The sequence below is a fragment of the Nannospalax galili genome, unplaced genomic scaffold, assembly GCF_000622305.1.
Source record: "Nannospalax galili isolate Female #2095 unplaced genomic scaffold, S.galili_v1.0 scaffold290, whole genome shotgun sequence".
Taxonomy (NCBI): Eukaryota; Metazoa; Chordata; class Mammalia; order Rodentia; family Spalacidae; genus Nannospalax; species Nannospalax galili.
Genome location: NW_008331486.1, coordinates 6,204,151 through 6,229,733, shown reverse-complemented (window position 1 = coordinate 6,229,733; position 25,583 = coordinate 6,204,151). Strand labels below are relative to the sequence as shown.

Here is a 25,583-nt window from a genome sequence, read left to right as displayed (position 1 = left end):
TGCTGAAGATCTGCAGTGTGTGTGGTTGTTCCTAGTGGACTGGTGGGCAGGTCTATGCCTGGGCCCCAACTTAATGATTAGGAAGACCCCTTTCACCCCAAAACTGTTGCGATTGGACACTAAGTTCATGATAGCCGGGGCTACAAGGTCCCATCCAGTTCTGGAATCCAGAGCCCCGATCTTGAAGTCAAGGGGCTGCTTTATCATCCTGGTGGACTTGTACCCCAGGCCTCAGTTTCTAGACTTTTTTTTTTTTTTTTTTTTGGTCAAATGAGCATGCCAGACCTATTTCACAGTTTGGGGCATAAGATGGCACATGCAGTGGTAAATGCCGGGTGCACAGTGAGCGTCCAAGAAACGGGCTTTTATCAACAACATCCATCTAATTGATTTAGTGGGTGTCACAGTGGCACAGTAAGGTGACAGCCTACGTTAGCACTTCGATCCTCACAACTGATTCTGGTGGCCTCGCCGAGGTTCTGGCAGGGAGAGAGGGTGGTCCTGCAGTGCATTTTGAGCGTCCTCCAGCAGAAGGGCCAGGGCGGGCTCCGGCGGGCCGGCAAAATAGCCGCTTTGATGCCCGCGGCGGGCGGGGAGGGGTGCGGGGAGGGCGGGCCGCCGCCAGGGCGGGGTGTGTCCGGCCCCGCGCGGTCCCTCCGCCCCTAGGTCCCGCCGCCACACGCCGCCTAAACTCTGGACCCGGCTTCGTCCCTCCCCCTCGTCCTGAGCCTGCGGGAGCCGGGTGCACACCATGTCGGTCGCGATCAGCAACAGGTTCCAAGGTAGGCGCCTGCGCCTTGGCTGCCCCGCGCGGGGCGTCCCTGGGTGGCCACCTGTGCGCACTGGCATGCGCGGGAACCCGGAGGGGGCGCGTGGCCCGGAGGTCCCCTCGCTTCCCCGCCGCCTTTGTCTCCTGCAGGAGGGAAGGCGTTCGGATTGCTCAAAGCTCGGCAAGAGAAGAGACTGGCCGAGATCAACCGGGTAAGCCGCGCGCCCCCGCCGTCCCCAGCGCCCCGCGGCGCCACTCGATCTTCCCGGATGAAATCGGCCCCTTTCCCCTCCACCCGCCCCACCCCCGCTCCCCCAATTGCATCCCTGATCCCTGCCTTGTGGCGTCCAGGTAAGTTCACTCCACCTCTGCTCGCGGCCTGGCGTCTCGGGTTGCAAGTTGTAACTCTCCGACCAGGGGAGGTGGGGCCGGATCTGGAGCCTGGTGCCAGCGGGCTGGGTCTCCCCAAGAGCCCGCCGGGGACCAGCGCAGAGTTTTGGCGCCAGAAGGGACCCCCCTGGACTAGCGTGGTTTCCTTGGAGCACAGAACTTAGCTAGGGGGTTGGATGGCAAGTGCTGGCAGTTCCCTTAGCCTCCGGGCCCCCCACTTCCAACCCCAACACAGAGCTCTTTCTCACCAGCATTTAGCAAAGTTGCCTGAGGGACTGGATGCTTTTCTTGTGGGTCCTGGGTAAGTTCTAGAAAGACATCCTTCCGCTGCTGCCAGGCGCACAAAGGCAGCCCCGTTAAGTTTGCTTACAGAGCGTGTAGATCCCTGGAGATAAGGGAAGGTGTCGGTGCCAGGGCCGCCTGGATTGGCAAAGTACTGAAACGGCACAGCCCGTGCCTTTCGGGTTCCCAAGACCTGGACACAGAACTCACCTCTGTCATGTACCAGCTCCCCGGTCTTCAGCAAGGGCCTTTTCCCTCTTGCAGGGTCACTGTGTGGAATCAGTGAGGCAAGTACCCAGTGTGATCTAGTGTCCAGCACTAAGGAGACACCCTGTGGTAGTGGGGGGGAGCATTAGAGTTTTTTCTTTGCTTCCCTGTTCAGGGAATTGAACCCAGGTTTTCTCCATGCTGGGCAAGCACTCTACCACTAAGCTATCAATACATCCCCAGCCCTGGAGTTATTTCTTGAGGAGACTCCTTTCAATTGGTGGCAGAGGTCTGTCCCCCCCCACCCCCCTAAATAAGGCTGGGCACTCCCTCTTATTTGCTTCTTTGGGCCCTGGATACCCAGAGACTGAACCCAGATCAATGTCCCTGGTGGAAGGCTGGTAGGGTCATCAAGGCCCAGTGGAGGCCTTCTGAGGTGGATCAGGGGCTTGGGGTCATGATGGAGTATTTCCTCCCAATCTTCATTCCTTTATCTCCACGGACTGCCTTTAGGAGGTAGCCTGTTTCTTTCTATCCACCAGCCACAGGGGTCCCCTGGAGGGCTTTGGCCCTCCTCACTGCTACCCTCTCCTAGCCTCTTGGTGCTGTCTTTAAAGCATGCCTGCAGGGTCCCCCTCCCTGTACATCTGGCTGGCCTCAGGGTCCAGGCATGCTGGGCTTCTGAAACTCCCTCTGCACCACCCCAGCCTCGGGCTTGGCTGCTCCAGCCTTCTGGACAGAAGCCTGGGACCCTGACCTCATACAGCCCCCTGGGCCACTTGGCTGGGCAGTTTCTGGGCTGGCTGACTCTAGCCACAGCCAACAGGACCCTAAGCCAGAGACAGCTGGAGATGGGAGTTTGGTGACTGGAGTTGGAGAGGCCAAAATAGCTGAGACCTGGGGACTTTCCATGATAATCCTACCCTTGGAGATGCAGATGAAGGCCTTGGGGAGAAGGTATCCGAATGGTAGGGAGGTGGTTCAGAAGGGGGAGTGGCTGTGGCTATCAGGTATATTTTGACAGTATTGGCCCTGAGTAAAGAGGGCAAAAGGGGGCTGTGATCTAACCACTTCAGGACTGTAGTACCCAGAGAAGACAAGCAGGTAGGCCAAGACTACACAGAGCCATTGCCACAGCTTGCAGCCTGCTGTCCCTTCACTGCCCAACACCGGTTTGAGATCTGCTACATGAGCCCAGGCTGCTATAGAGTTGTAGTGTATAGCTCAGAGTGCCAGCTCCTGGAGGATTACACCATACAGTCGAGCTATTCCCCACCACAGCGGGTCAAGGTGGCCACAGTGTGGTTAGAGCCAGGAGGCAGGCCACCAAGCACTAGCTCTGTGATGTTTGGCAAGCTGCTTCCTTGAGCTTCCTTTGCCAACAAGAGATAATGCCAGTTGTGATTTTTTTTCAGCCGCATAGTGTATGTGAAGTACACAGAGCAGCTAAGTGCCATCAAAAGCATCGTCATTTGTGGGGGGCCTCCAGGTGTAGGGAGTGGACGCTGGAGCTAGCCTGACCTATGCCAAGGTCATACCGGCTGCTTCTGATACCCTGTCCTGAAGTGGGGGCAGCAGGTCCTCCCCTCTCAAGCCCCTAATGAACAGACTCGGAGCCATAGGAGACTTTGCTTGAGGGTCCCAGTCTGGTTGACCCATGGCCATGGCTGCACTGATGTGTCCCTTGGGGTAAAATATTGTAGAGAGCCTGCCTTCCATTAGAGTACAGCGTCCCTGCCCCGCTGATTGTGGATTCTGGGGTGTGAGCTGAGCTCTGCTGTGCTGAGCAGTGCTCAGTAGCTGCATGTGGTCCAAAAAGCCATGAACCATACAAAATAGGGCTTCATGACTCGATGCATGGGTGTTGTGCCCGAGAGCATGGTATAGCCTGGTTCGCTGCCTGGGGCTTTTCCCTCCTCTGGGGTGGGTCTTTACAGAGGGCACAAGGTGACTCGGTTAAGCCATTATTATCAGGGATTCAAGAGTCAAAGCAGAGAAATACTCTGGTGAGCCTAAAGGACTGTGAGGGAGAAGGGAGGCAAGGGAGCTGTACAAAGCATAGTTTTGTGTGTAGAGGGGTTACTTTAGTCTTTTCATTTTTTAAAATTATTTTTATTTTTATGTGTATGAGTGTTTTCCTGCATGTATATAAGTGCATCATGTGTGTGCAATGCCCTGAAGAGGCCAGAAGAGGGTGCCAGATTCCCTAGAACTGTTCTTAGCCGCCACATGGGTTCTGGGACTTGAACCTGGGTCCTCTGGAAGAACAGCAAATGTTCTTAATCACTGAACCATCTCTCCTGCCCGCTAGTCTTTTAATTTTTTTTTTTTTTTTTGGTCTTTTTGAGACAGGGTCTCCCTGTAGCCCCAATTGTCCTGGAACTCACTATGTGGACCAGGCTGGCCTTGAACTCACAGAGATCTGCCTGCCTCTGCCTCCCGAGTGCTGGGATTAAAGGTGTGCACCACCTCCCAAGTGCTGGGATTAAAGGCGTGCAAGATGCCTGGCAGTCTTAATTTTTAAAATTGCTTTTACTTATTTGTGTGTATGTATGTGTGTGGAAACACGCATCCCACAGGGAGCGTGTGAAGGTCAGAGGACAACCTGCAGGAGTTGGTTCTTTCCTTCTACCTCGTGGGAGGGTCCCAGGAGTCAAACTCAGGCTATCAGACTCGGTGAGAAGCACTTTTACCCACTGAGCTATCTCACCGGTCACACTTTAGTTGCTACTGTTTTCTTTGGAGTATGCTGGCACTTTTCCAGGCACATTGATTGTTCGCTCTAATGCTGTGTGGTCTAGGTACAGTCATTCCCATTTTACAGAAATCCTGGCTCAGAGAAGTCGAGTCAATTGCCTGAGTTTAAACAGCCAAACTTAGCCAGGCAAGGTGGTGCATTCCTGTAATCAGAGCAACCCAGCAGGCTGAAACAGGAGTGTCATGAGTCCCAGGCCAGCCTGGGCTACCTGTGAGACCCTCCCCACCTCCCCGCCCCCCGCCAACCATCTCAAACAAAACAAAACAGAACCCTGCCACAATGGAACCCAAACTATTCATTCCTTCAATTCTATGCTTTAGTGGCTCCTTTCTGTGTATGCCTACCCCCTCCCACACCGTGTGTGTGTGTGTGTGTGTGTGTGTGTGTGTGTACATGTCAGCATTACTGGAGCGAGCTGGACTGGCGAGCACCTCCTACTCCCCCCACATAGCTGGCATTCCCCACGCCCTGATGGCATGGTAGGTGACCCCGGGTCAGCCAGGCCCAGCCTTATTTGGCAATGGGAGAAATTTTCTCCAGCTTCCCATAGGGATCTAGAGAAGCCGCAGGGCTGGGCTGGCTGCCCCTTGGAGTGCCTGTGCCCCTGGGTTGATCTGGAGGAAACTTGGAGGATGGGGAGGGCTTCAGCTTGAACCTATGGTCAGTTAGGATCTTGGAATGCAATCACATGAGTGTGGTGATGCTCAGTGCCTGGTGCTCACCCTCCATCAGCTGAAAGACCCGCTCAGTGAAGTGCTCTATCACATGTCTGTGGGGTGCACAGACAGAATCTCAAAACATCCCTGTGGGACAAGGATATGACATTGTAGAGATGAGTAGGCTCAGACTGGTGAAGTCACCTGCCCAGGGCCACTCAGCCAAGGAAGGAGCAAAGGCAGCATTCAAACCAGGTCTCTCTGACTCCAGACACCACCCATAGCCTGCTCTGGCCCCTGGCCACCAGGTGGCTACAGGCTTGTGGTGACCCAGGCGTCTCTTGCTTATGTGGGATAAGGATCTCTGGCTACCTTCCTCCCCGAGCCTCAGCCCTCCTGGGTTGAATGAAGGACATTCTGAACTCTCTGTGCTGTTTAGGTGCCTAATGGTTATTTCAGTGCCCACCTGCCATTTGTACTGGGAAGGGAGCTGGTGGGAAAGGCTGGGGGCAGGGAGTGTCTCTGCCTATAGTGTGTAAGCCTTCTGCCCTTCCCTCCCCTAGCCACAGAAAACCTCTGTGACCTGACCCAGAAGGCTATGCAGGTGTGTCTTTTCCTGTGTCCCTGGAAGTACCACTTTGCCCTTGTCTGTTGGCACTGAGGGCTCTCGTCTCTCTTGCTCTTCCCTTAATATATTATAAAAGAGACGGTGATAAGGAGCCTCTGGGGATTCAATGTCCCCTGAAGGTCTGGCCAGTTATGACCTTGCTGTGACCATGTCACAGGCAGCCAGAGATGGAATTTCTGGCAGTTTGCTTCATGTGTGTGGTCACTGGGGTATTTTTCTTCAGCTGCCCCATCAATTGGTGAGGACACTATGTCCAGATAAGGCCACAGAGCTGCCCTGGGGAATGTGAGCCTGCTGTCTTTGTGGGTACACATTACAGGCTCCTGATGCTTACCAGGTGCCAGGCTGGGCATTTTGGTCTGACCCTGGCCCTGGCCCTTGGAAAACCTGTGGACTGTGTCAGAGGCCGTGAGGTCCCATCTTGATGCTGTCTGTCTTTGGCTCTCTCAAGGCCTCTACCGCCAGCCCCTTGGATGGGCTCCAGGATGGTGATACCTGTTCACCCCCAAATTCCACTGCAATTAACTTTTTCTTCTTTTTATAGTGGTGTTGGGGATCAAAACCTCGTGCATAGGAGTCAAGCATCTACCTAGATCCTCAGCCCTGATGTAGCTGATTAGTAAAGACAAGGCTGGAGGGCCAGGTATAAAAAAGGGGACTTGAGAACTCGCTGAAGGCCCCAGCTCTAAAAGGGAGTCAAGTCAGAGCTGTGGCAGGTGGTGGTTAGCAGGTCTCTGGAGGCCTGGACACACCAGGGACAGACAACCTTTGGTGCTTTGGAGTTTTTTGTTTGGTTGGTTTTGGTTTTGGAAAGACAGTGCGGAGCAGGCGTGACTGCTGGCATTGTCCCCCTGGGGCTGAGACCCGACTACAGCTCTCTGTTCATGGGGATGGCCATGTCAGCCAGGAGTCCGAGGATAAAGAGAAGTGTGCCCTTTGAGGATGGGTGTCCAGAGGGTACAGCCTCCCCAGGAGGACTTCGTGGCACACATGTGGATGAGCCCTTGCTCTACACAGCATTACTCTGGGTGTGGCTGGGGTTTGGGTGATCCCAATGCAAGGCGAGTAAGACCAGTGCTTTATAAGTGCACCTTGAACCAATGAATGTCTTTAATCTTCACAGTAGACCTAAGAAGGGTCTATCAATGTGATTCCATTTTAGGGATGAGGTAACTGAGGTCTAGTGTGGCAAACCCAGTTGCCCAGGGTCACAGAGCACCAAGTGCTAGAACCGGGGTGGAGCCCAGGCAATCTGACTCGCCCCTCCCCCATCCTATCCCTCTCTCCTGCACATAGAGTCTGACCATTGTCATGTTAGGAGACCAGTCCCTCTGAGGCCTCCATTACCCCAACTATTGACCAAGGAGCACAAGGCAAATGCTCTGAGTCCCTTCTGGGTTCTGAGGCGGGTGGATGTTTTAGTAGCTCTGCCACTTTCCCAAGCCTCCCCTGGGGGCCTCCCCGGGGGGCCTGACAAGCCAGTTCAGCTTTAGTCTGTCTTATCACACACTCCTGCCCTCTTGCATTTCCTGAAAAACTTGTCTTGGGGGACAATGGATTAGGAAAGGAGATGGGGGAACCACTGGCACAGGACCCCCTGACTCCCAGAAGACTGGAGGTGCCTTCCCTGAATAAACTAACCCCCTGCTTCAGGAAAGGAGATCCCTAGGGTTCATTTTCTTTGCCTTGAAACCTGTGTCCTGGCCACCACCTCCTTGTTTGGACAGGGAGGGAACTGGGATGGCCCAGTGATATAGACCCAGAGGTGAGAACCCTTTGTAATTCAGAGCAAGTTGAGCAACTTTTTCCAGTCTCTCAATCATTCCATCTGTCAAGTGGGGACACCAGGAAGAAAGTGAGAAATCCCCATTGGCCTAGGCCAGGAAAGGCCAGTGCTGAGCTTTGCTGATCTGTTTAATAAGTCTGGTGATGTGGGAGGAGGTGTTATGATATATATTAGATGAAATATTAGAAAGGAAGAAATCTAAGTCCCTAACAAGCATTTAGTACTGACTAGTGTCAGGCATGTATGTGCACTTACACACTAGTTCTCAAGACAAGCCTAGAAGACAGGAAGGATATTCTTTTTCTCCCTTAGACGAAGAAGCTGAGGCACAAAAGGTGATAGGAATTTTCACACGGCTACTAAGTGGATTTGAACTCAGGCATTCTGGCTCCAGCCCCCCTGCCCCCTTTTAAATTATTTTGCTTTCTTTTCAACATCTAGGTGGATGTTATCTCTCTATAGCCTAGAACTCAAGGTCTGGGCAGCCCCGGGGCACCAGGATTCAAATGGACAGAAAGGGTCCCTGCCCCTGAACAAGGTGCTCCCAGAGACTGCTCCCCCGGCTGAGCCGGAGATTTGGGCGAAGGTACCTGGAGGGGAAACCCAGGCTGTGCTTGAGCAAGAGTCAAGAACCGAAGCCTGGAGGAGGGGTGGGAGCTGGCCTGCCTTGCTTCCTGCTTGGTTACCTCCCTTCCCCCTGCCAAGGACACAGCTGTCCCAACCCAAGTCTGGGGAGGGCTGCCCACCCACACATGAACAACAGGTCACCTGCTTCTCCTACCCTGGTCACTCTAGTGGTTCAAGCATTTGTCACTGTTGGCTCCAGGGGAAGATGGGAATCCATTCCTTGAGCCCACTCCAGCATCTGTCACACACAGCCACTGTTTTGCAAAGCTGGCTATTTCAGGGGGAGTTGGGAGGAAGCGGTTGGGCCAAATGGCAGGCTTTTCAGTTCTCAACAGATGTTTACTGAGTGCCTGGTCCAGACTGGGCACTGCTGAGTGCTGGGCATCTGTATATGCCACTTTTCTCATTGCTGTGATAAAATATCTGCCAACTTAAGGATAAAAGGGTTTACTTTGACTCATAGTTTGAGGGTACAGTCCATCATGAAGGGGAAAGCATGGCGACCAGAGGGGACATTGCACCTACAGTCAGGTAGCACGGCCGACTTTCTCCCTTTTCGCCTTTTATTCCGTCTGGGAACCCACCTGTGGGGTGATGTCACTCACATTCAGGGTGAGCCTTCCCTCTTCAGTTAAACCTCTTGGGAAACACCCCCAGGGACCTGCCTAGCGGTATGTTTCCAAGGTGATTCTGAGTTCAGTCAGGTTGACAATGAAGGTTAACCATCACAGCATCTGAGGACACAAGCTGATAAACATGTCCTGGGACCTGTGTCTGAGAACTCGTCCCCTCCCTACACCCACTTCCTAGGATGGCTTCTCTGCTCTTCAGCTGTGGACAATGATAAAAACCAGGCAGCCTGGCCTTGGAGTTCATTCCAAGCTGAGCCACTTGCTAGCGATGTGGCTCTAGGATTGTTTATGTCCTCTGTGTCGCCATAAACTCCTCAAACATGTAACTGAGCAGCTATGCAGCCCCTACATCCTCCCAGGGGCAGCTGCCCAAGGACAATAGCCACAGTAAGCAGTATCAATAGGAACTGTGTCAGAGGGTCATTCATCCCATGGGACAAAAGAATCAGCAAGACCAGGTGGATGGGAAGTGGGGACAGACTAGCGCAAGCTGCGGTGTTTTCAAATAGAGTGGAAGGGAAGGGCCTTATTGATTAAAGTCCTGATGAAGTGAGGGAGAGAGCCATGCAGATTGGGGGGTGGGGGCAGAGCTGGTGCAAAGGACCTGTGCTAGGAGTGTGCTTGGCATACGGGTGGCATAAAAAGCAGGTGAGAGCCGGGTGTGGTGGCCCATGCCTTTAATCCCAGCACTCCGGAGGCAGAGGCAGGCAGATCTCTTGTGAGTTCAAGACCAGCTTGTTCTACATAGTGAGTTCCAGGTCAGTTGGGGCTACAGAGAGACCCTGTCTCAAAAAAATAAGCAGGTGAGGGTGGTGGAGGCTGACACGCTAGTGGAGGAGGGGCAGGAAATGGAGATGGAGGATGAGGCAGGGGACACAAACACACAAATCGAGGGGTATGTGAGATGTGTGCTATGAAGAAAATACTTCCTCATAGTGACCCCCCCACCCCCGTTTTCCCTGTTGCTGCATCTGGAGAGAGCCTGACCTGATGGTCTGGTGAGAGGGTGTCCCTATTAATCACTATTAGCTCTTCAGCATATGGCCCTTGCCCTTGCTCCCAATCTTGCCTGGTTGTCCTATGTCTGTCCATGCTGGGCCTGTGCCTCTCTCTCTCTCTCTCTCTCTCTCTCTCTCTCTCTCTCTCTCTCTCTCTCTGTGTGTGTGTGTGTGTGTGTTTACCTGTGTGCATATGGAGGCCAGAGATGGATACTGAGTATCTTTTCAGTCCCTCGCCACCTTATGTTTTGGGACAAGGTCTCCCATTGAACCCAGAGCTCACCAATTTGGCCAAACTGGCTGGCCCCCAAACCCCAGAAATCCTTCTGTCTTTGCTTCCTCAGCATTGAGATCACAGGTGTGCGCTGCTGCACCCGGCTTTTATGTGGGTGCTGGGGATCCGAACTCAGGTCTTCATACTGTATGGCAAGCATTTTACTCAAAACAATCTCCCCAGTCCTGTTTGTCTGTGCTTTTGTGTGCGTCCCTCCCCCTCAAGGCTTTGCAGGCATTGGTGATGCAAAGGGAACACAGGGAGATGCAGTGAGTTGGACGTGGGCTCTAAGTGATGTCATGTTAAAATTAAGAATTGATTAACTTTCTCCGGCACTCATGGCAACCATCCATGGTTATTGTTTAAAGAGCCTTTACTTGGCAAAAAAACAAAACAAAACAAAACAAAAACACACTTGGGAGACCTATATTAAGGTCCCTCCCCTTTTAATGTCTCTTGTCTTCATTACCCCAAAGCCTGAAAGCCAGTGATCTAAAACAGTCCCTAACTGGACAGATGTAGGATCCAGGACCCAGGAGAGATGCTTGGTTTGCTCAAGGTCACAGACGAGAGTGGGCTGTCCACTTTGGCCTGGGAACAGGCAAGGAGGTGGGGACCTTGGTGAGGAGGATTGAGAGGGAGCACGGAGGATGGGCCATCCTCCACAGAGCCATGAAAGGGCAATCCTGGCTTCACAGGAAGAAGGATCTAACTCCACCTAGGTGGAAGCAGGGTTGAGCCTGCTGGGTCCTAGGGCTGCCCACTGAGGAGGGCTGGGCTTGGAGTCAAAGTGCCCTGCACTTCCTCAGTGGTGTGTGGACTGGAGACCTCTTCTGTAACCACCCTGGTCCTTGAGTTCAAACCCGTAAAATCAGTATGTGAGTGACTAGGAGGATTTAGTGAGATAACACAGTCTGGTCACAACCAATACTTGACCAGATGACCCCTCTGACCCCAGGGAGGGGTATCACATGCAGGTGGTCTCTCTTACTGTTAGAGGGTGCTGAATTTGAGCCACAGAACAGTCAGATACTGGCCACTTGGCCTCTTGTCATCTCTGTCAATGAGGTTTACAAAAGACTGGAGAAGAAGCAGGCTTTCCATCCCAGATGTGTGAGTACAGGTTGGCATCATTTGGTGGGAAAGCAGCAGGAACTTAGAAATAGAGCAAGTGATTAGCGCATTTCATCAGTATGTGTTTGCAGATATGTGTGTTTGTGTGTGTGCACATATTCACAGGCATGAACATGTGCGTGGAGGTCAGACATCAACCTTAGGTAAAGCTCCTCATGAGTTGTTGACCTTGCTTTTTTGAGATAGAGTCCCTTACCGGGAGCGGGGATCCCTGTTTTGTCGAGGCTGGCTGGTCAGCAAGCCCCAGGGATCTGCCTGTTTCCACGTCTCCAGCACTGTGAATTGCAAGTACATACCAGCACACTTGACTTTTGACTTGAGTGCTGGGGCTGGAACACAGGTCCTCATGTTTACATGGCAAGCACTTTATCAACTCAGCGATCTTCCCAGTCTCTTTAATGCCATTTAAACGAGGACTCTGTAGTTTTAGGACCTGGTCTCACCACTCTCTTGATGCCTAAGTACAGTATGCACTCAGGCTGTGGTGGCCCAGGAAGTGTCCAGTGAATGAAAAATGAATAAATGGATGAATGAAGGAGTGGTTAATTGTGTGGTCCACAGAAGAGAGGGGTTAGTAGAGTCCAAAGAGGTGTATGGGAGCGCAGCTGCTGCGTCCCATCTGATGAAGTTCCCGGACTGCTGGAAGATGAGCAGAGGTCCATTAGAACACCTTGACCCCAGCCTGGCCTTGCAGGAGTACTCGTAGGTAGCTTGGCTTTTATTGTTTTGAGACAGGGTCTCAATAAGTAGCATAGGCTGGCCTTGAACTTGCCATCCTCCTGCCTCAGCCTCCCTAGTGCCAGGATAGCTTTAAAAAAAATTTTTTTTTTTAGCTGGGCACGTCTTTAATCTCGGCACTTGGGAAGCAGAGGCAGAAGGATCTCTGTGAGTTAAAGGCCAGCCTGGTCTACATAGTGAGTTCCAGGACAGCTAGCTGGGGTTACAGGGAGACCCTGTCTCAAAAAGACCAAAAAAACATTTTTTTAAAATTATTTTACTATATTGGCTGCATGTATGTAAGTGCATCTGGGTCATGCAATGCCCTCGGAGGTCACCCTGGGATAGCTTTTGTTTTAAGGTGAGATACCAGGTAGGAAGAACACCACACTGCCCATCACTCAGGGCTGTGTTGAAGGCAGTTTAAATGAGATGGAGCTGAGTATTACTGTCCAAGTATCTGGTTGCTCATCCATAAAATAGGCGCAATTATAGCAGCTACCTTGTAGGCTGTTGTTACCTTCCCATAGCTGTCTGCCCCATCCATCTGGTTCCAAAAGGATTCTTTTGAGTCTCTCCCAGCATTTGAAAGGAAGCATGCTAGGGGTTAAGCCCCAGTCTCACAGGCGAGGACACAGATGAAAGCGTAAGTGGCTGAGTATCACTCAAGGTCATTTTCTGGCTGGAGCAGAGCTTCTAACTCAGTGTGTATCTGCTAAAAGCTGTACATCTGCTCTCATGCAATCCTTATAGATTCAGAAAGTAGCTCAGTGCTGATGCTTTTTACCTGGTGGGCAAAGCGATGGCTCTTGGCTCACAGGGAGGAGCTCATTTACTGGGAACCACGTACCTAAGAAATGGATGATAGACCTGGTCACTGGAGCTCACGGCTTCCCAGATCCTGGGAGTTCGATGCCCTGAAGGTGTCATAGGGTCCACCCTGGAAGCATTCAGTCCCCTAGAGCAGGCCCTCCAGTAGTCCTGTCTCCAAGCTGCAGAGCACATTTCCTCCCTCCAGGGTAAACTGTGTGGATCTGTCTTGGGGGCTGACAGGAAGCTGGAGCAATCCAAGAACAAACACTGCCTGGTCAGGCCTGGCCACCCTGCGGGAGAGAAGGTACCAGGGCCATGGGGCTATGTGTGCATGACTTCTACCCCATCCCTGGCTCAGTACTGTGCTCTCACTCTGCAGGAGTTCCTCTGTGACCAGAAGTACAGCGATGAAGAGAACCTGCCAGAAAAGCTCGCAGCCTTCAAAGGTGAGCCAGGGCTGGCTGCCCCACCATCCCCGGAAGAGCAGGCTGCTGGCACATAAGACCCCTTGGCCCCACAGGACTAGGCTGTGGCTCTATTGCATCCAGAACTCTTCACTTCCCAAAAGACTTCAAGGCAGTGGTCCCCTAAGAGGCAAGGACAGACCCTTCTTCCTGTCTCTGCCACCATGGGTCCTGTCTTCAGGCCCTGCCCCTGTCTTCTGTGGCTGCCCAGTGGGGTTCAGGTTGGCTCCTGTCCTGCCCATCCATGCCCTGTGTACTCCCAGGGCCCCATACACAATCCGTCCTTTGTGAGCCGTTCTTGCCTCTCCCCCTCCCTGGTGGAGCCTCTCAGGGGCCCCTGTGGAGAATAGACATTTGTGTCGCCACAGTGGGCAGGGGGGGCAGAGTTTCTGCCCATTGAATCCCAGCAGCACGGGATGAAAAGAAAACAGGGCCCAGGAGCCTGTGCGGGGAGAGGGGCAGCATAAAGGTCTCTCTGTTCAGGGCCCTGGCTCTTGGTTCTCAGCCAGTGGCTTGAAAGGAGAGGAGCCTGTGCACACAAGAAGCGGGTGGACCCACCTTTCCTGCCCCTGGGATGCACTGGGGGATGCCTGAATATAGAGGTGATCCCATCCTCCTCCCAAATCTTTGCAATGTGGGCATCCTCTCCATTCCAAGGCAGTGTGAGGTGCCTGACTCATCCAACTCACAGCATAATGTTATCTTGGGCAGGACCTCAATGAAAAAATTAATAGCAGTGGGCAGGTACTGAGGGTTAGCCGCAATAAAACCCTGTTCAACGACAGCCAATGTGCTTTGCTACCCAAATCTCCCCCCTCCCCCCCATCTATTAGGATGCAGATGTTTTGATTGTTCCTTTAGAGACCAACAAACTCAGGCCTGAGGTTGTGTTGGGACTTGAACCCTTGTCAGTTTGTCTCCAAAGCCTCAGGTCTCATCTAGGATGTATGATGCTTGTTATATCAAGAGTGAGAATGAGCACAATGGCCTTATCCTAACACAATCCAGCTGCCCACAGGAGAGGTGTGCAGAGGATTCAGGGGACCACTCCTCAGGAGTGGCTCTGGGAAGGAAGAAAGGGTCTCAAGGGTCTGCAATCACACTAATCTTCATTGGGATGTAGGGTTGGGTCTCTTGGGCAAGACTAGAACAGGAAGTGACATTGGAAAGAGAGACCCAAAGGTCTTTAAGCTGTTCACTCTTCTGCTCAACCAAGTGCCAGGGCCATGGCAGGCCTGGGGAACACATGAGCACTGAGGACTCATGTGTGTGTGTGTGTGTGTGTGTGTGTGTGTGTGTGTGTGTGTTGGGGGGAGAGGAGAAGCCAAAGTCAGCAGGTTGTGGGTACTCAGTGGAGGGTGATGGGACCCATTCAAAAAATGATGAGAGCTCTGAAGGCCTGAGATGGGGGCTGAGCTTACCTGGGTGGACATTCAAGGCTTTGTTCAGAAACCACATCTAAGATGACAGCACTCCTGGGCTGTGGAAGGTGGTGAGGGCTCCCCAAGGACCTGGTAGGCTCTCTCAAGGGAATCACTGGGTTTTGACAGGAAAGCTGTGACTCGGAGGCTAACAGTAGTTTCTGCTTGTGATTTCCAGAGAAATACATGGAGTTTGACCTGAACAATGAAGGGGAGATTGGTAAGTGAGGCATGGAAGGAGGAATGGGAGGGTGGGTGGAACGTTAGAGATCCAGAGTCCTGCTGACCTGGTGAGGGGCACTGGGCGATGTTGCCCTGGTGGGGCCGATGGCCAGGCCACCCTGTCACCAGCAGCAGGATACACAGCTCAACACTGCTGGCTGTGTAGCCTGAGTTCTTTTCAGAGATCTCTACTGAGGTGGAGCTGGGATCTTGATTCACACGGTGAAGAAGAATTTCAGAATGAGTCAGTATGACGTGAAATTGGGATTTATAATATAAAGTGTGGGGTTTATCTTGTTCAACATTTATTTATGTTGTGTGTGTGTATGTGTGTGTGTGTGTGTGTGTGTGTGTGTGTGTGGTGGAAGTCAGAGGACAGCTAGCAGGAGTCAGTTTTCCTCCTACCTTATAGGTTCTGAGGATCAAGCTCAGGTCATCAGGCTTGGCAGCGGTGTTGAGCCATCACACCAGCCATCATCACGTTTCTTATTGACCACAGTTACATCCATGTTAAATTTTTTTAGTAAACTCCAACTTTGCTTCATTAAAAAAATAGAAGGAACTGGAGAGGTGACTAGCAATTAATGCCAGTGTGTGGTAGCGCGTGCCTTTAATCCCAGCATTTGGGAGGCAGAGGCCAGAGGATCTCTGTAAGATCGAGGCCAGCCTGGTATCCATAACGAGTTCCAGGCCAGCTGACGCTACAGGGAGACCTTGTCTTAAGAAGGAAAAAAAAAGAGTGCCTGCTCCTTAAAACCCTTTTCAAAACTATAAAAAAGGACATTAGTCCTAGTAGGAAGTGTGAGCTTCTCAAGAGAATGTCACAAAGTCAAGTTTAAATATCTTAACACTAGCTAGCTATATGATTTTGGTGGCTCTTCAGGTTACATTATTCAAAGGGTATAATCTATATCTAAGTTTAAAAGAGTCAAACTGCTTTGGCATACTTTTTATCTGAAGAATTCGTCTCTTCCTAAGTGAGATTTTTAAAGTGGTTTATGACTGTGCTATACAGGCTGCTAAGATAAAAACACAGGTCAGAAAGGTCAATGGAATTCTTACCATACACAGGTCACAAGGGGGACAGGACATTTTCTGACTATAAACATGGCTCATAATCTTGTCTGGGAGGCTTCTCTCAGAAAAGTAGACTTACAGATGAGCAAGGTGTCCTGGCAAGGTTACACTCAAAGGTCACATAAATTCTGGCTTTAAGAACAATTCATTAGCTGTTCATTTCTTGCTCAAAATCTCTCTCAAAGAAGGGAATATTGTCTCTGTGCAGACAATCTTCACAGCAATTTTTCTCAGTCTTGGTGAAATTCTTGACTCTAAGCCAGAAAGAGACTTAAACCAGATCCCCAGGGCTGAGGGGTCCCTTTCCCTCCCCACCCCCCTTAATTGTCCATTTTTCTATCCTGCATCAAGCCAAGCACACTCTGGGTCCTCCTTTCTCCTGCCCCAGTTCCTCTGCCTGAGATTCCTCAAGACATTCTCCCCCGACCTCAGACTCCCACCCAGATCCTAGAGACACAGGTGGAGAGTGCCATGTCCTTCCCAGGGCTGCAGAGCCTGTTTGACTTCCTGGTCCAAAGGGCTAGAGCTTCCTTTGTCCCCAAGTCTGTCTTTCCTTTGCTATGTCCTGCAGTTGACAAGGAGCTTCCTAGACATCGATTCTCACCTGTAGCAGGACTTACTGCATCCTGCCATCTACAGCTTTTAAAACATCCTTTAAAAATTATTTATTTTTGGCCGGCCGTGGTGGTGCACACCTTTAATCCCAGCACTAGGGAGTCAGAGCAGGCATATCTCTGTGAGTTCAGGCCAGCCTGGTCTCCATAGTGAATCCAGGACAGCTGGGGCTACAGGGAAACCCTGTCTCAAAAAAAAAATTATTTATTTTTATATATATGAGTGTTCTGCCTATGTGTATGCAAATGCACCCATGTCGTTCAATGCCCACAGAGGCCAGAAGAGGGTGTCGGGTCTCCTGGAACCGGAGTTACAGACGGTTGTTAGCTGCCATGTGGGTGCTGGGAATCGAACCTGGGTCCTTTGTAAGGGCAGCCAGTGAACTTAACTACTGAGCCATCACTCCAACTCCAGATCCTGCCATCCAGGTGTCAGGGTGACAAAGGCACAGAAGTCCCATGGCACTTACGTCCTGGTGGGAGACCATAACTTGATCTAGCAGGACTAGGCCACAGTCAAGGCTGCTTAATCAACCCTGGTTTGCTGATGGCAAAACCAAGAATCAGAGAGGTAAAAGGATTTCTGGGCCTCCAGTGTCTGATTCTGAACAGGTTTCTGTCACCCTGTCACTGCCTGGGATATTCCATTGTAGGAATGGAACGAAAATGCATTCAGCCAATGTCCAAATCTCTACCATTTAGAACTGTAGATGACTTCATCTTTTTAAGACCAAGACTCATTGTAGCCCAGGCCGACCGGTAACTCAATACAGAGCAGAGAATGACCATGAACGTCTGATCCTCCTGCCTCCACCTCCCGGTGCTGGGATCTGGTTTACCATCTCCCATCTTTCTGTGGGAAAGTATTTTTGAGACAGAGTCTCTCTGTAGCCTTGGCTGGCCTGGAACTCACTATGTAGACCAGGCTAGCCTCAAACTCACAGATATCCGCCTGCCTCTGCCTCCCGAGTGCTGGGATTAAAGGCGAGCGCCAGCACGCCCGACATTATCTCCCATCTTGGCTATTATTGACAAACTCATGAAGATCACCTTTGCTTTTGGACCTTGTTCCCCTTTCTGTTCATTTCTTGAGAGCGAATCACCAATGAAGAAGACACAGTGGGTCAGAGGGCTCTGAAGCATCCTGCCAAGTGCCCTCTGGGAAAGGTCTTGCCAGTTTCAAGTCTGGTGGGCAGTGTGTGAGCCCTCTAATTTTTGCCTGTCCTCAGAAAGTCCTGGACCGCCCGGCCCTAGTCCTGCCCACTTCACCCCTGCTCAGGGTCCCAGGATCCGCCCGTGCCCACCGTCCTTAGCTGGTCGGTTGTTCACTGTGAACAGTCCCCAGGAAATGGCCTCAGATCTTGGTGGGAGCCTGGAGGTCAGGCAGAGGCTCCTGCGGCGGAGTGGCTGTTTGGTTCCTCCCTTGTTTCTCTTCCATTTTGTTCCTTTGTTGCTGTTCCTGCTCTGAGGGGTATTTTTGGTTCCTGGTTCCTTCTAGCCTAGGCAGAGCCCTAGGGCAGCAGGATGGAAGTGGCAGGTGGCAACTGGTCCCTGCCACACTGTGCCAGAGAGACTGACTTTAATGACTGAAATCAGGCAAGCCCCCAGGCACCTAGGGTCACCCTAACGAGTGCCTGCTGGGATATGTACACCGTGCCTCTCCGTGAACCCAATAGCCTTTCCGTCCTTCTTTCTCTTCAAATTAATACGTTTGTGTGTTTATGTGTGTCCATGTGCACATGTGTGCATGTGCACCTGTGTATGGATGTATGGAGAGGCTAGAGGTTGACATCAGGTATCCTCCTCGATTACTTAGGGTCACCCTAACGAGTGCCTGCTGGGATATGTACACCGTGCCTCTCCGTGAACCCAATAGCCTTTCCGTCCTTCTTTCTCTTCAAATTAATACGTTTGTGTGTTTATGTGTGTCCATGTGCACATGTGTGCATGTGCACCTGTGTATGGATGTATGGAGAGGCTAGAGGTTGACATCAGGTATCCTCCTCGATTACTCTCCACCGTGTGTGTGTGTGTGTGTGTGTGTGTGTGTGTGTGTGTGTGTATTAACCTGAAGCTCACTAATTTGGGCAAGTCCCAGAGATCCTCCTGTCTCTGCGTCTCCAGCACTGGGGTTGCAGGCATGTGCCAGTGTGCCTGGCTTTCTATATGGGGTCTCAGGGATTGAACTCAGTTCGTCAAGCTTGTATAACAAGCACGTTTTTCAACTGAGCCCCCTCCAGCTTGCTTGCTTTTTCTTTCTTTTCTTTCCTTCCCTCCTTCCTTCCCTCCTTCCTTTTGAGATGATTCCACTGTGTAACACAGATTGACCTCAAACTTTCAGTAGTCTCCTGCCTCAGCCACCCAACTGCTGGGATTATAGTCATGAACCACCCTTGTCCCAGTAGCCCTTTCTACTACTGATGAGAGCAGGGTTCAGAGAGGTGAAGATGTCTGCCCCAGGTCCCACAGCTCAAGTCTGACTCTAGAAACCCAGGTCTCTACCCATTAACTTTTACTCCCTCTGAAGAGAGCACGGTGGCTTGTCTCCCTCTCCCCAAGAGAAACATCACTGGCTGAAACCTGCAGAGAGAGGAGGCCCGACTGTCCCAGTATGAGGTGCAGGAATGGGGCATCTCTGACTCCTGGCAGGGCCTCAGTGTCTTGTCTCCACTGAGCAGATCTGCTTTTCCTACTGGCAGATCTGATGTCTCTAAAGAGGATGATGGAAAAGCTGGGTGTCCCCAAGACCCACCTGGAGATGAAGAAGATGATCTCAGAGGTGACAGGGGGCGTCAGTGACACCATCTCCTACCGAGACTTTGTGAACATGATGCTGGGCAAGCGATCAGCTGTCCTCAAGCTGTGAGTGCCTCCTTACCTCGTGGGGTGCCGGGTAGGGTAGCAAGGATGTCCTGCGGGGAGAGGCCCCAGGCTCAGAGCACCTCAGCTATCCCCCAGCTAGTGGAAAACTCATTGTGCCACCTGCTGGATGAGAAGCTAAGTTTTCCGAACCTTTTCTCCTTACCCATGAAGTGGTCATGCTAATGAACTATGGGGAGATTACTGCAGTGGGGTGCATGGTGGACCCCAAGATCCAAGGTTCCATGAGCAACAGCAGTGATGATGGCACTAAGTCTTCTCTCTCTCTTTTTAATATTTTATTATTTTTATTTTATGTCTATGAGCGTATTGCCTGCATGTATGTAAGTGCCCCCATGTCGTGCAATGCCCATGGAGGTCAGAAGAGGGCATTGTATCCTCTGGAACTGGAGCTACAAACTGTTGTTAACCACCATGTGGGTGCTGGGAACAGAGTCCAGGTCCTCTGCAAGAGCAGCCAGTGCTCTTAACTGCTGATGAGATTGAGAACCAAGGTTCTCTCTCTCTCTCTCTCTCTCTCTCTCTCTCTCTCTCTCTCTCTCAGCTTTATAAGAAAGATAAGCTCTTCAGGGTTTTGCTATGTAGCCCCATGTTGCCCTGGTTGGCCTATTACTTGCCATGTAACCCAGCTGGCCTCAAGCTCATGGCAATCTTCCTGCCTCAGCCTTCCAAATGCTGGGATTACAGGTACACACTACCACACCTGGCTACTGACACCTTTTCATTTCTTTCTTTCTTTTCTTCTTCCTTTCTTTGTGAGATGCTGGGACTTGAACCCAGGGCCTTATGCATGTTATGTAAGTGCTCTACTACTGAGCTACACCCCTGTTCCTACTATCAACACATTCTGAGCCTCAGTGCCCTCATTTATAGAGAAATTTCTCCCTTGGGTAGTTAAGACAGAGTCAGTAGTCCAAGCTGGGTGTGATGGGGCACATCTGTATTCTTAACATTCAGAAGGTGGGGCACATCTGTATACTGCAAGATCAGGAGTTTCAAAGCCATCTTCAGCTACATAGCAAATTCACAGCCAGCCTGGGCTACATGAGACCTGGCTCAACCCATCTCCATTAAAAAAAAGAGCATCGGCTGTTCTTTCAGAGGACTCGGGTTCAGTTCCCAGCACCCACATGGAGGCTAACAACCATCCGTAACTCAAGTTCCAGGGGATCCGAAATCCTCTTTTGACCTCCGTGAGCATTGCATGACACTGGTGCCCTTACATACATGTAGGCAATACACTCATGTACATTAAAAAAAGTCAGGGGGCTAGAGAGGACCTGGGTTTGGCTCCCAACACCCATATGGTAGCTAACAACCATCTGTAACTCCAGTTCCAGGGAATCTGCTGCCCTCTGGCCTCTGCAGGCATTACACAACATGTGTACACTTACATACATGTAGGCGAGACACTCATACATATAAAATATAAATAAGTAATTTTTCTAATAAAAAAAGTCAGCACTAAGGGTAAGGGAAGATGGAGTTTGAATCCTGATACTGTTGCTCCCTAAATGACAAGTTATCTTTGGTCCTTGAGCCTAATTTCCTTTTTTTTTTAATATTTATTATTTTTATTTTATGTGTATGAGTGTATTGCCTGCATGTATGTGAGTGCACCCGTGTTGTGCAATGCTGTGGAGGTCAGAAGAGGGCTTCGGATTCCCCTGGAACTGGAGTTAAGGACGGTTCGTAGCTGCCATGTGGGTGCTGGGAATCAAACCCAGGTCCTCTGCAAGAGCAGTCGGTGCTCTTAACCGCTGAGCCATCTCTCCAGCCCCTAATTTCCTTTTTATTTTGGTTTTGTGTGTAACTCTGTAGCTCAGGCTAGCTTTGAACTTGGAATCCTCTTCCCTCACCTCCTAAGTGCCGAGATTATTGGTGTGTCCACCACTCCTGAATGAGCCTCAGTTTCTTCAAGGAAGATAACTGAAGGACCAGTGGGATGACATGTAAAGATTTCAGCCTACTGCCTAGCTCATGGCAAACACTGAATATGTGGTACCTCTTTAGGGTACAAAGATGGACTATACTTGTCTCACTTTAAAAAGGAGTTCATTGGGGCCCAAGGAACTGGCTCATGAGCCCATGTTTTAGTCTGGCCTGAGCTTGTAGCATGGCCACTTATATACAAAAATGCAGAGGGTGAGTGTCTGGGTTGAGTCACCCAGCTAGAATGCACTAGGCTGGCAATGAAATGCAGTCTCCCGGCAAAGTTATATGATAAACCTATATTCTCTCCATCCCAGATTGGACTTGTGGCACAACGGAGAGTGTTTTAAAGAGCTGAGGGGGAAGGCAAGGGATGGCTCAGCAGTTAAGAGCACTGGCTGCTGTTGCAGAGGACCTGGGTTTGGTTCCCAACACCCACATAGTGGCTAACAACCATCTGTAACTCCAATTCCAGGGGATCCAATGCCCTCGCCTGGCCTCTGTGGACATTGCACAAATGTCATGCACTTTCATACATGCAGACAAAAAATCTGAAGGGGTTTTAAGCAGAGTCCTGGGGCCAGCTCAGCCTTCAGACAACCTGGAGAAAGAAAAGCACATGACCTGAAAGCCAGAAGCCTAGAGGGTTGTCCCTACCTCTGCCTTGGGCTTCCCGTGCTGTTGGGGGATTGCATCACTACTTTATGCTCCAATTTCTTCCTCTGTCAAATGGGACCACATAGCTGCCAGTGTGAGCTCTTGTGGGGTTCTCCTGAGAATAATTTGGGGGCATTTTGTCCAGGACCCTGCAGAGTGAAGACGGGGGGGCTCTCTCAATGCGGGGCGAAATCCCAATCCTGGTTTTTATTTTTTCTTTTCTCCATCTCTAAACCAGAGTCATGATGTTCGAAGGAAAAGCCAACGAGAGCAGCCCCAAGCCAGCTGGGCCCCCTCCAGAGAGAGATATTGCCAGCCTGCCCTGAGGACCCTCCTGGACCCTCCCTGCCCTGCCCCTCCCTCTTGCTCTCACTGAGCTTCTCCACTCAGTGTAATCTGTCGTGTTTGTTTTGTTGTGGTGGGTTCGTTTTTGTTTGGGTTTTTTTTCCCCTCATTCATTTCTTTGTGAAAACACAAGTTACCTGCCTTAAAGAGGCTCTGGGCAGGGGGATCCAGAGCCTCAGGTCCCCTTCCTTTCTGCTCCCTGCGCTCCCTATACAGAGGGGCTGACATCAGACCAAAAACTGGAGAGGACAGGGTCAGAGCAGGGAGGTTGGAAGCCTGCGTTCCATACTTGAAGAAAGTCCTGTCCATCTGTCCATCTTTCCAGAAGATCTCCGAACTAAGCTCAGACTACAGGCTTCACTCTGGTGAGCCCTTCCTCTCCCTCTACTCTGAGAGGACCCTGAGTAGGCACAAAACTACAGGGCCTCCTTAGAGTTCCTTAGACTGCTCCATGCTTGCGGTGCTCCTGGGTAGTCCAGGGCACGACCACTTAGTGCTCCCCTCATGCAGCTGACCCCTTCTTGGTTCATGCTTCTCTCTGTCCTTGATGACAAGACATAGAAAGGGAAGAAAGGCAGCTGGCCATTGGAGTTCTTCAAGAAGGAACATTTCTCTCTTGACCACACCTTTCCAGGCAGCTCAGAGGGATAGTGCAGCCCTACCATCCCTTGCTAGGGTAACAAAGGGCTTTGGGAGCAGAAGCGATGGCAGTGGCCTGGAGGTGTGTCTTACCTTTGAGGAGAATGCTGAGGGCCCCAGGATGGAAGCATGAGGGGGCTGAATGCTCATGACAAAATGTCACCACCACTGTTGAACCTCAAACTGAGAAACAGACTGTCCTGATTTCAAAATGCTTGAAACCCAGCTATACTTCCTCCATTTGCCTTCCTCCCTGATAGCCCATTTGTTCACTCACTTATTCAACAGATATTTATTGAGCACCTACTATAAGCTTTAAGTCCCCCCATTTTGTCTGGAAGTGTGCTGTGTCCAATTCATTTCTGTCTTTTCAAGTCCCTCAAGACTTGGAGGTTGGGAATTAGATGGAGGTCACCTGGGTTCCTTCTTGTGGACTAACAGGATCTTAGAGCCCTGATCCACCCTGTAGATAAGCTGGGTCATTCCTTTTTACTGTGTTGGCCCACAGAGGTTAACTGCCTTGCCCAAGGTTGAGGGGCTCAGCTGGAGATTGAGTTTGGACTCACCCAGGTAGTCAGGCACCTTGTCCATACCTTACTTCTGTTCTAGTCTGCCTTAGTCAAAGGGAAAGTCAACAGAGGAGGGCAATCTCAGTCTCCCAGCCTGATACTTGAGGAAGGCTTCACTCCCTCTGAAGGCCTTGGGTCAGGACTCATCCTCCCTAGGACCTCCAAGTCATCAGTAGAGTTTAGGTAAGAGCCAAGCCTGCCTTTGTAGCTTGCCTTTCCTATGGCTTCTTGGCTGATCCTCAAAGATCCTATAACTCATGTAGGAAAATGTCACACTTGACCCAATCTTACCTGAGTGGGGACCTCAGCCTTGACCTTACCCATGTTCCTCTACCCTGGCCCTCAGGACTCAGATGCATTCATTCCTTGAGCATATTCATCAAGTACCCACTATACCCATGAGTTCAGTACTCCACAGTGAAATGGACAGACACAGAAAATTTAGGTCTAGTGGGGAGTCAGACTCAACCAACATTAGGAAATAGAGGACATGGGGATGAGTCCCCTGCAGTCCCAGGAACTCCAGTTGGGCTCAAGACTTGGCAAGTCTTGCAGGAACCTCTGTAAAACCCTAAGTGGAATGAAGTGAGGATTGCTGGATGAGTGTGGACTCCCTGTCTTAGTGTCCCACAGTCTAGTCCCCAGGGTGCTGGTCCCCACAGCAGCTTGAGAAAGTGAAGCAGGCAGGACAGGGCATTGCCAGTTCCCGTTAATTCTCTGGTCTCAACCAGTTCAGTTCAGGAAAGATTATTTGGCTTCAACTGGCTGATCTTCAGCCTAAAGAGCTGCTTTAAATACATGAGTCTAGTTGAAGTTTAAACCCCAGAAAAACATTCCTCCCTGTAAATATAAAATCCCATCTACCCTCACCTACTACCCCCCCCTTTTTTTTTTTTAAGATTATAATCTCCTGTCCCTCCCCCCTCCTGTTTCCCTTCTCTAGACAGTCTGGGACTTCGGACTGTATTCAGTGTGTCTGCTCCTCCCTGGGTCAGGAAGGCAGAACCAACCAGTCTCATTGTAGTGGGTCCAGAACTCAGGAGATCCCAAGGTGCCTCCATAAAGGAGGAGAGCAAAGAAGGGTGCTTCTAACCTCTGGGGAGTACAGGAAAGTTTCTCTAGTTGTTTGGGAGAGGACCTCACAGGTCCCTTCACTAGTCCTTAGAACTCAACCCCCGGGGAGATGTTCTTAAGAATGACCCCTGAAGAGAGTCTGCATGTATTTTAGCTGTTGGTTCCAGGACTCTTTAACGCCTCTAAGGACTCAGCTTTCTTGTTTTATTTCTGAAAAAGACCAAATCTAACTGGTACAACCAACACTGTGAGGACTGTCATGTAAGGCTTTGTCTCTGTGACTCAAAAGAAGTTTGTCAGGTGGATTCAGGTGAATGACATTATGTGTGTGAGTGTGCGTGTATGGGGTGGGATATCTCTATAGATTGAAATAAACCAGACAAGCTTAACGGTGTCTCTGTGTTTCTTGGGGATGATTCTGGGATCAGGAAATTCAAAAGAGCTTACTAACTGAATCAGGCTGTCCTGTCGCAGATGGAGACGACCGAGTCTCATCGCCACAACAGTCCGAGACCCAGTTTTATTATGCCATTTTTATTTTACAGCAAGAACTAGCTTGGAGTAGATAAGCAACTTGCCAAAAAACAAGTTGTGTTTTTTTTCTGTTGTTGTTTTGTTTTTTGTTTTTTTTTTATAGAATTTGCCCCCTGGAGCTACCCTGCCAACCCCAAGAACCTCTGTCTTAGAACTTCTACAATTCCAGTCCAGAAATTTCTTCTACATGGGACTGTGCAGCATCCCTCAGTAAATCCAGATCTGAATCCTAACTTTGCCTCACTTCCTAAGAGTCCCTTGAGAGGCAGGCGAGGTGGTACATGCCTTTGATCCCAGCACTTGGGAGGCAGATCTCTGAGTTCGAGGCCAGCCCGGTCTACCTAGTGAGTTCCAGGCCACCTGGCACTACAGGGAGACCCTGTCTCAAAAACACCAAAAAAAAAAAAAAAAAAAAAATTCCTTGGAAACTTTTACCTTTGGGTTTCCCTTAACTCATTTAAAAAAATATTTTTTTATGTCTCTC

At 50.7% G+C, this 25,583-nt stretch overlaps 1 protein-coding gene across 1 annotated transcript; it reads left to right on the top strand.

The window, feature by feature from the left end:
* Positions 1–670: 670 nt before the first annotated feature.
* Positions 671–24,954, top strand: Aif1l (allograft inflammatory factor 1 like). The gene is made up of 6 exons (XM_008825686.3): positions 671–782; positions 920–981; positions 13,051–13,117; positions 14,735–14,776; positions 19,169–19,331; positions 22,177–24,954. Exons 1-6 carry the CDS (start codon positions 752–754, stop codon positions 22,262–22,264), a joined length of 453 nt encoding a protein of 150 aa, XP_008823908.1. The 5' UTR covers positions 671–751; the 3' UTR covers positions 22,265–24,954.
* Positions 24,955–25,583: the final 629 nt, after the last annotated feature.

Excerpts from the sequence above, each read along its gene's own strand:
- Aif1l (XM_008825686.3), top strand. The coding sequence starts at position 752 with ATGTCGGTCGCGATCAGCAACAGGTTCCAAG. Across the intron at positions 13,118-14,734 it reads AAAGCTCGCAGCCTTCAAAG|AGAAATACATGGAGTTTGAC; the intron begins GTGAGCCAGGGC and ends TGTGATTTCCAG. Across the intron at positions 19,332-22,176 it reads CGATCAGCTGTCCTCAAGCT|AGTCATGATGTTCGAAGGAA; the intron begins GTGAGTGCCTCC and ends TCTCTAAACCAG.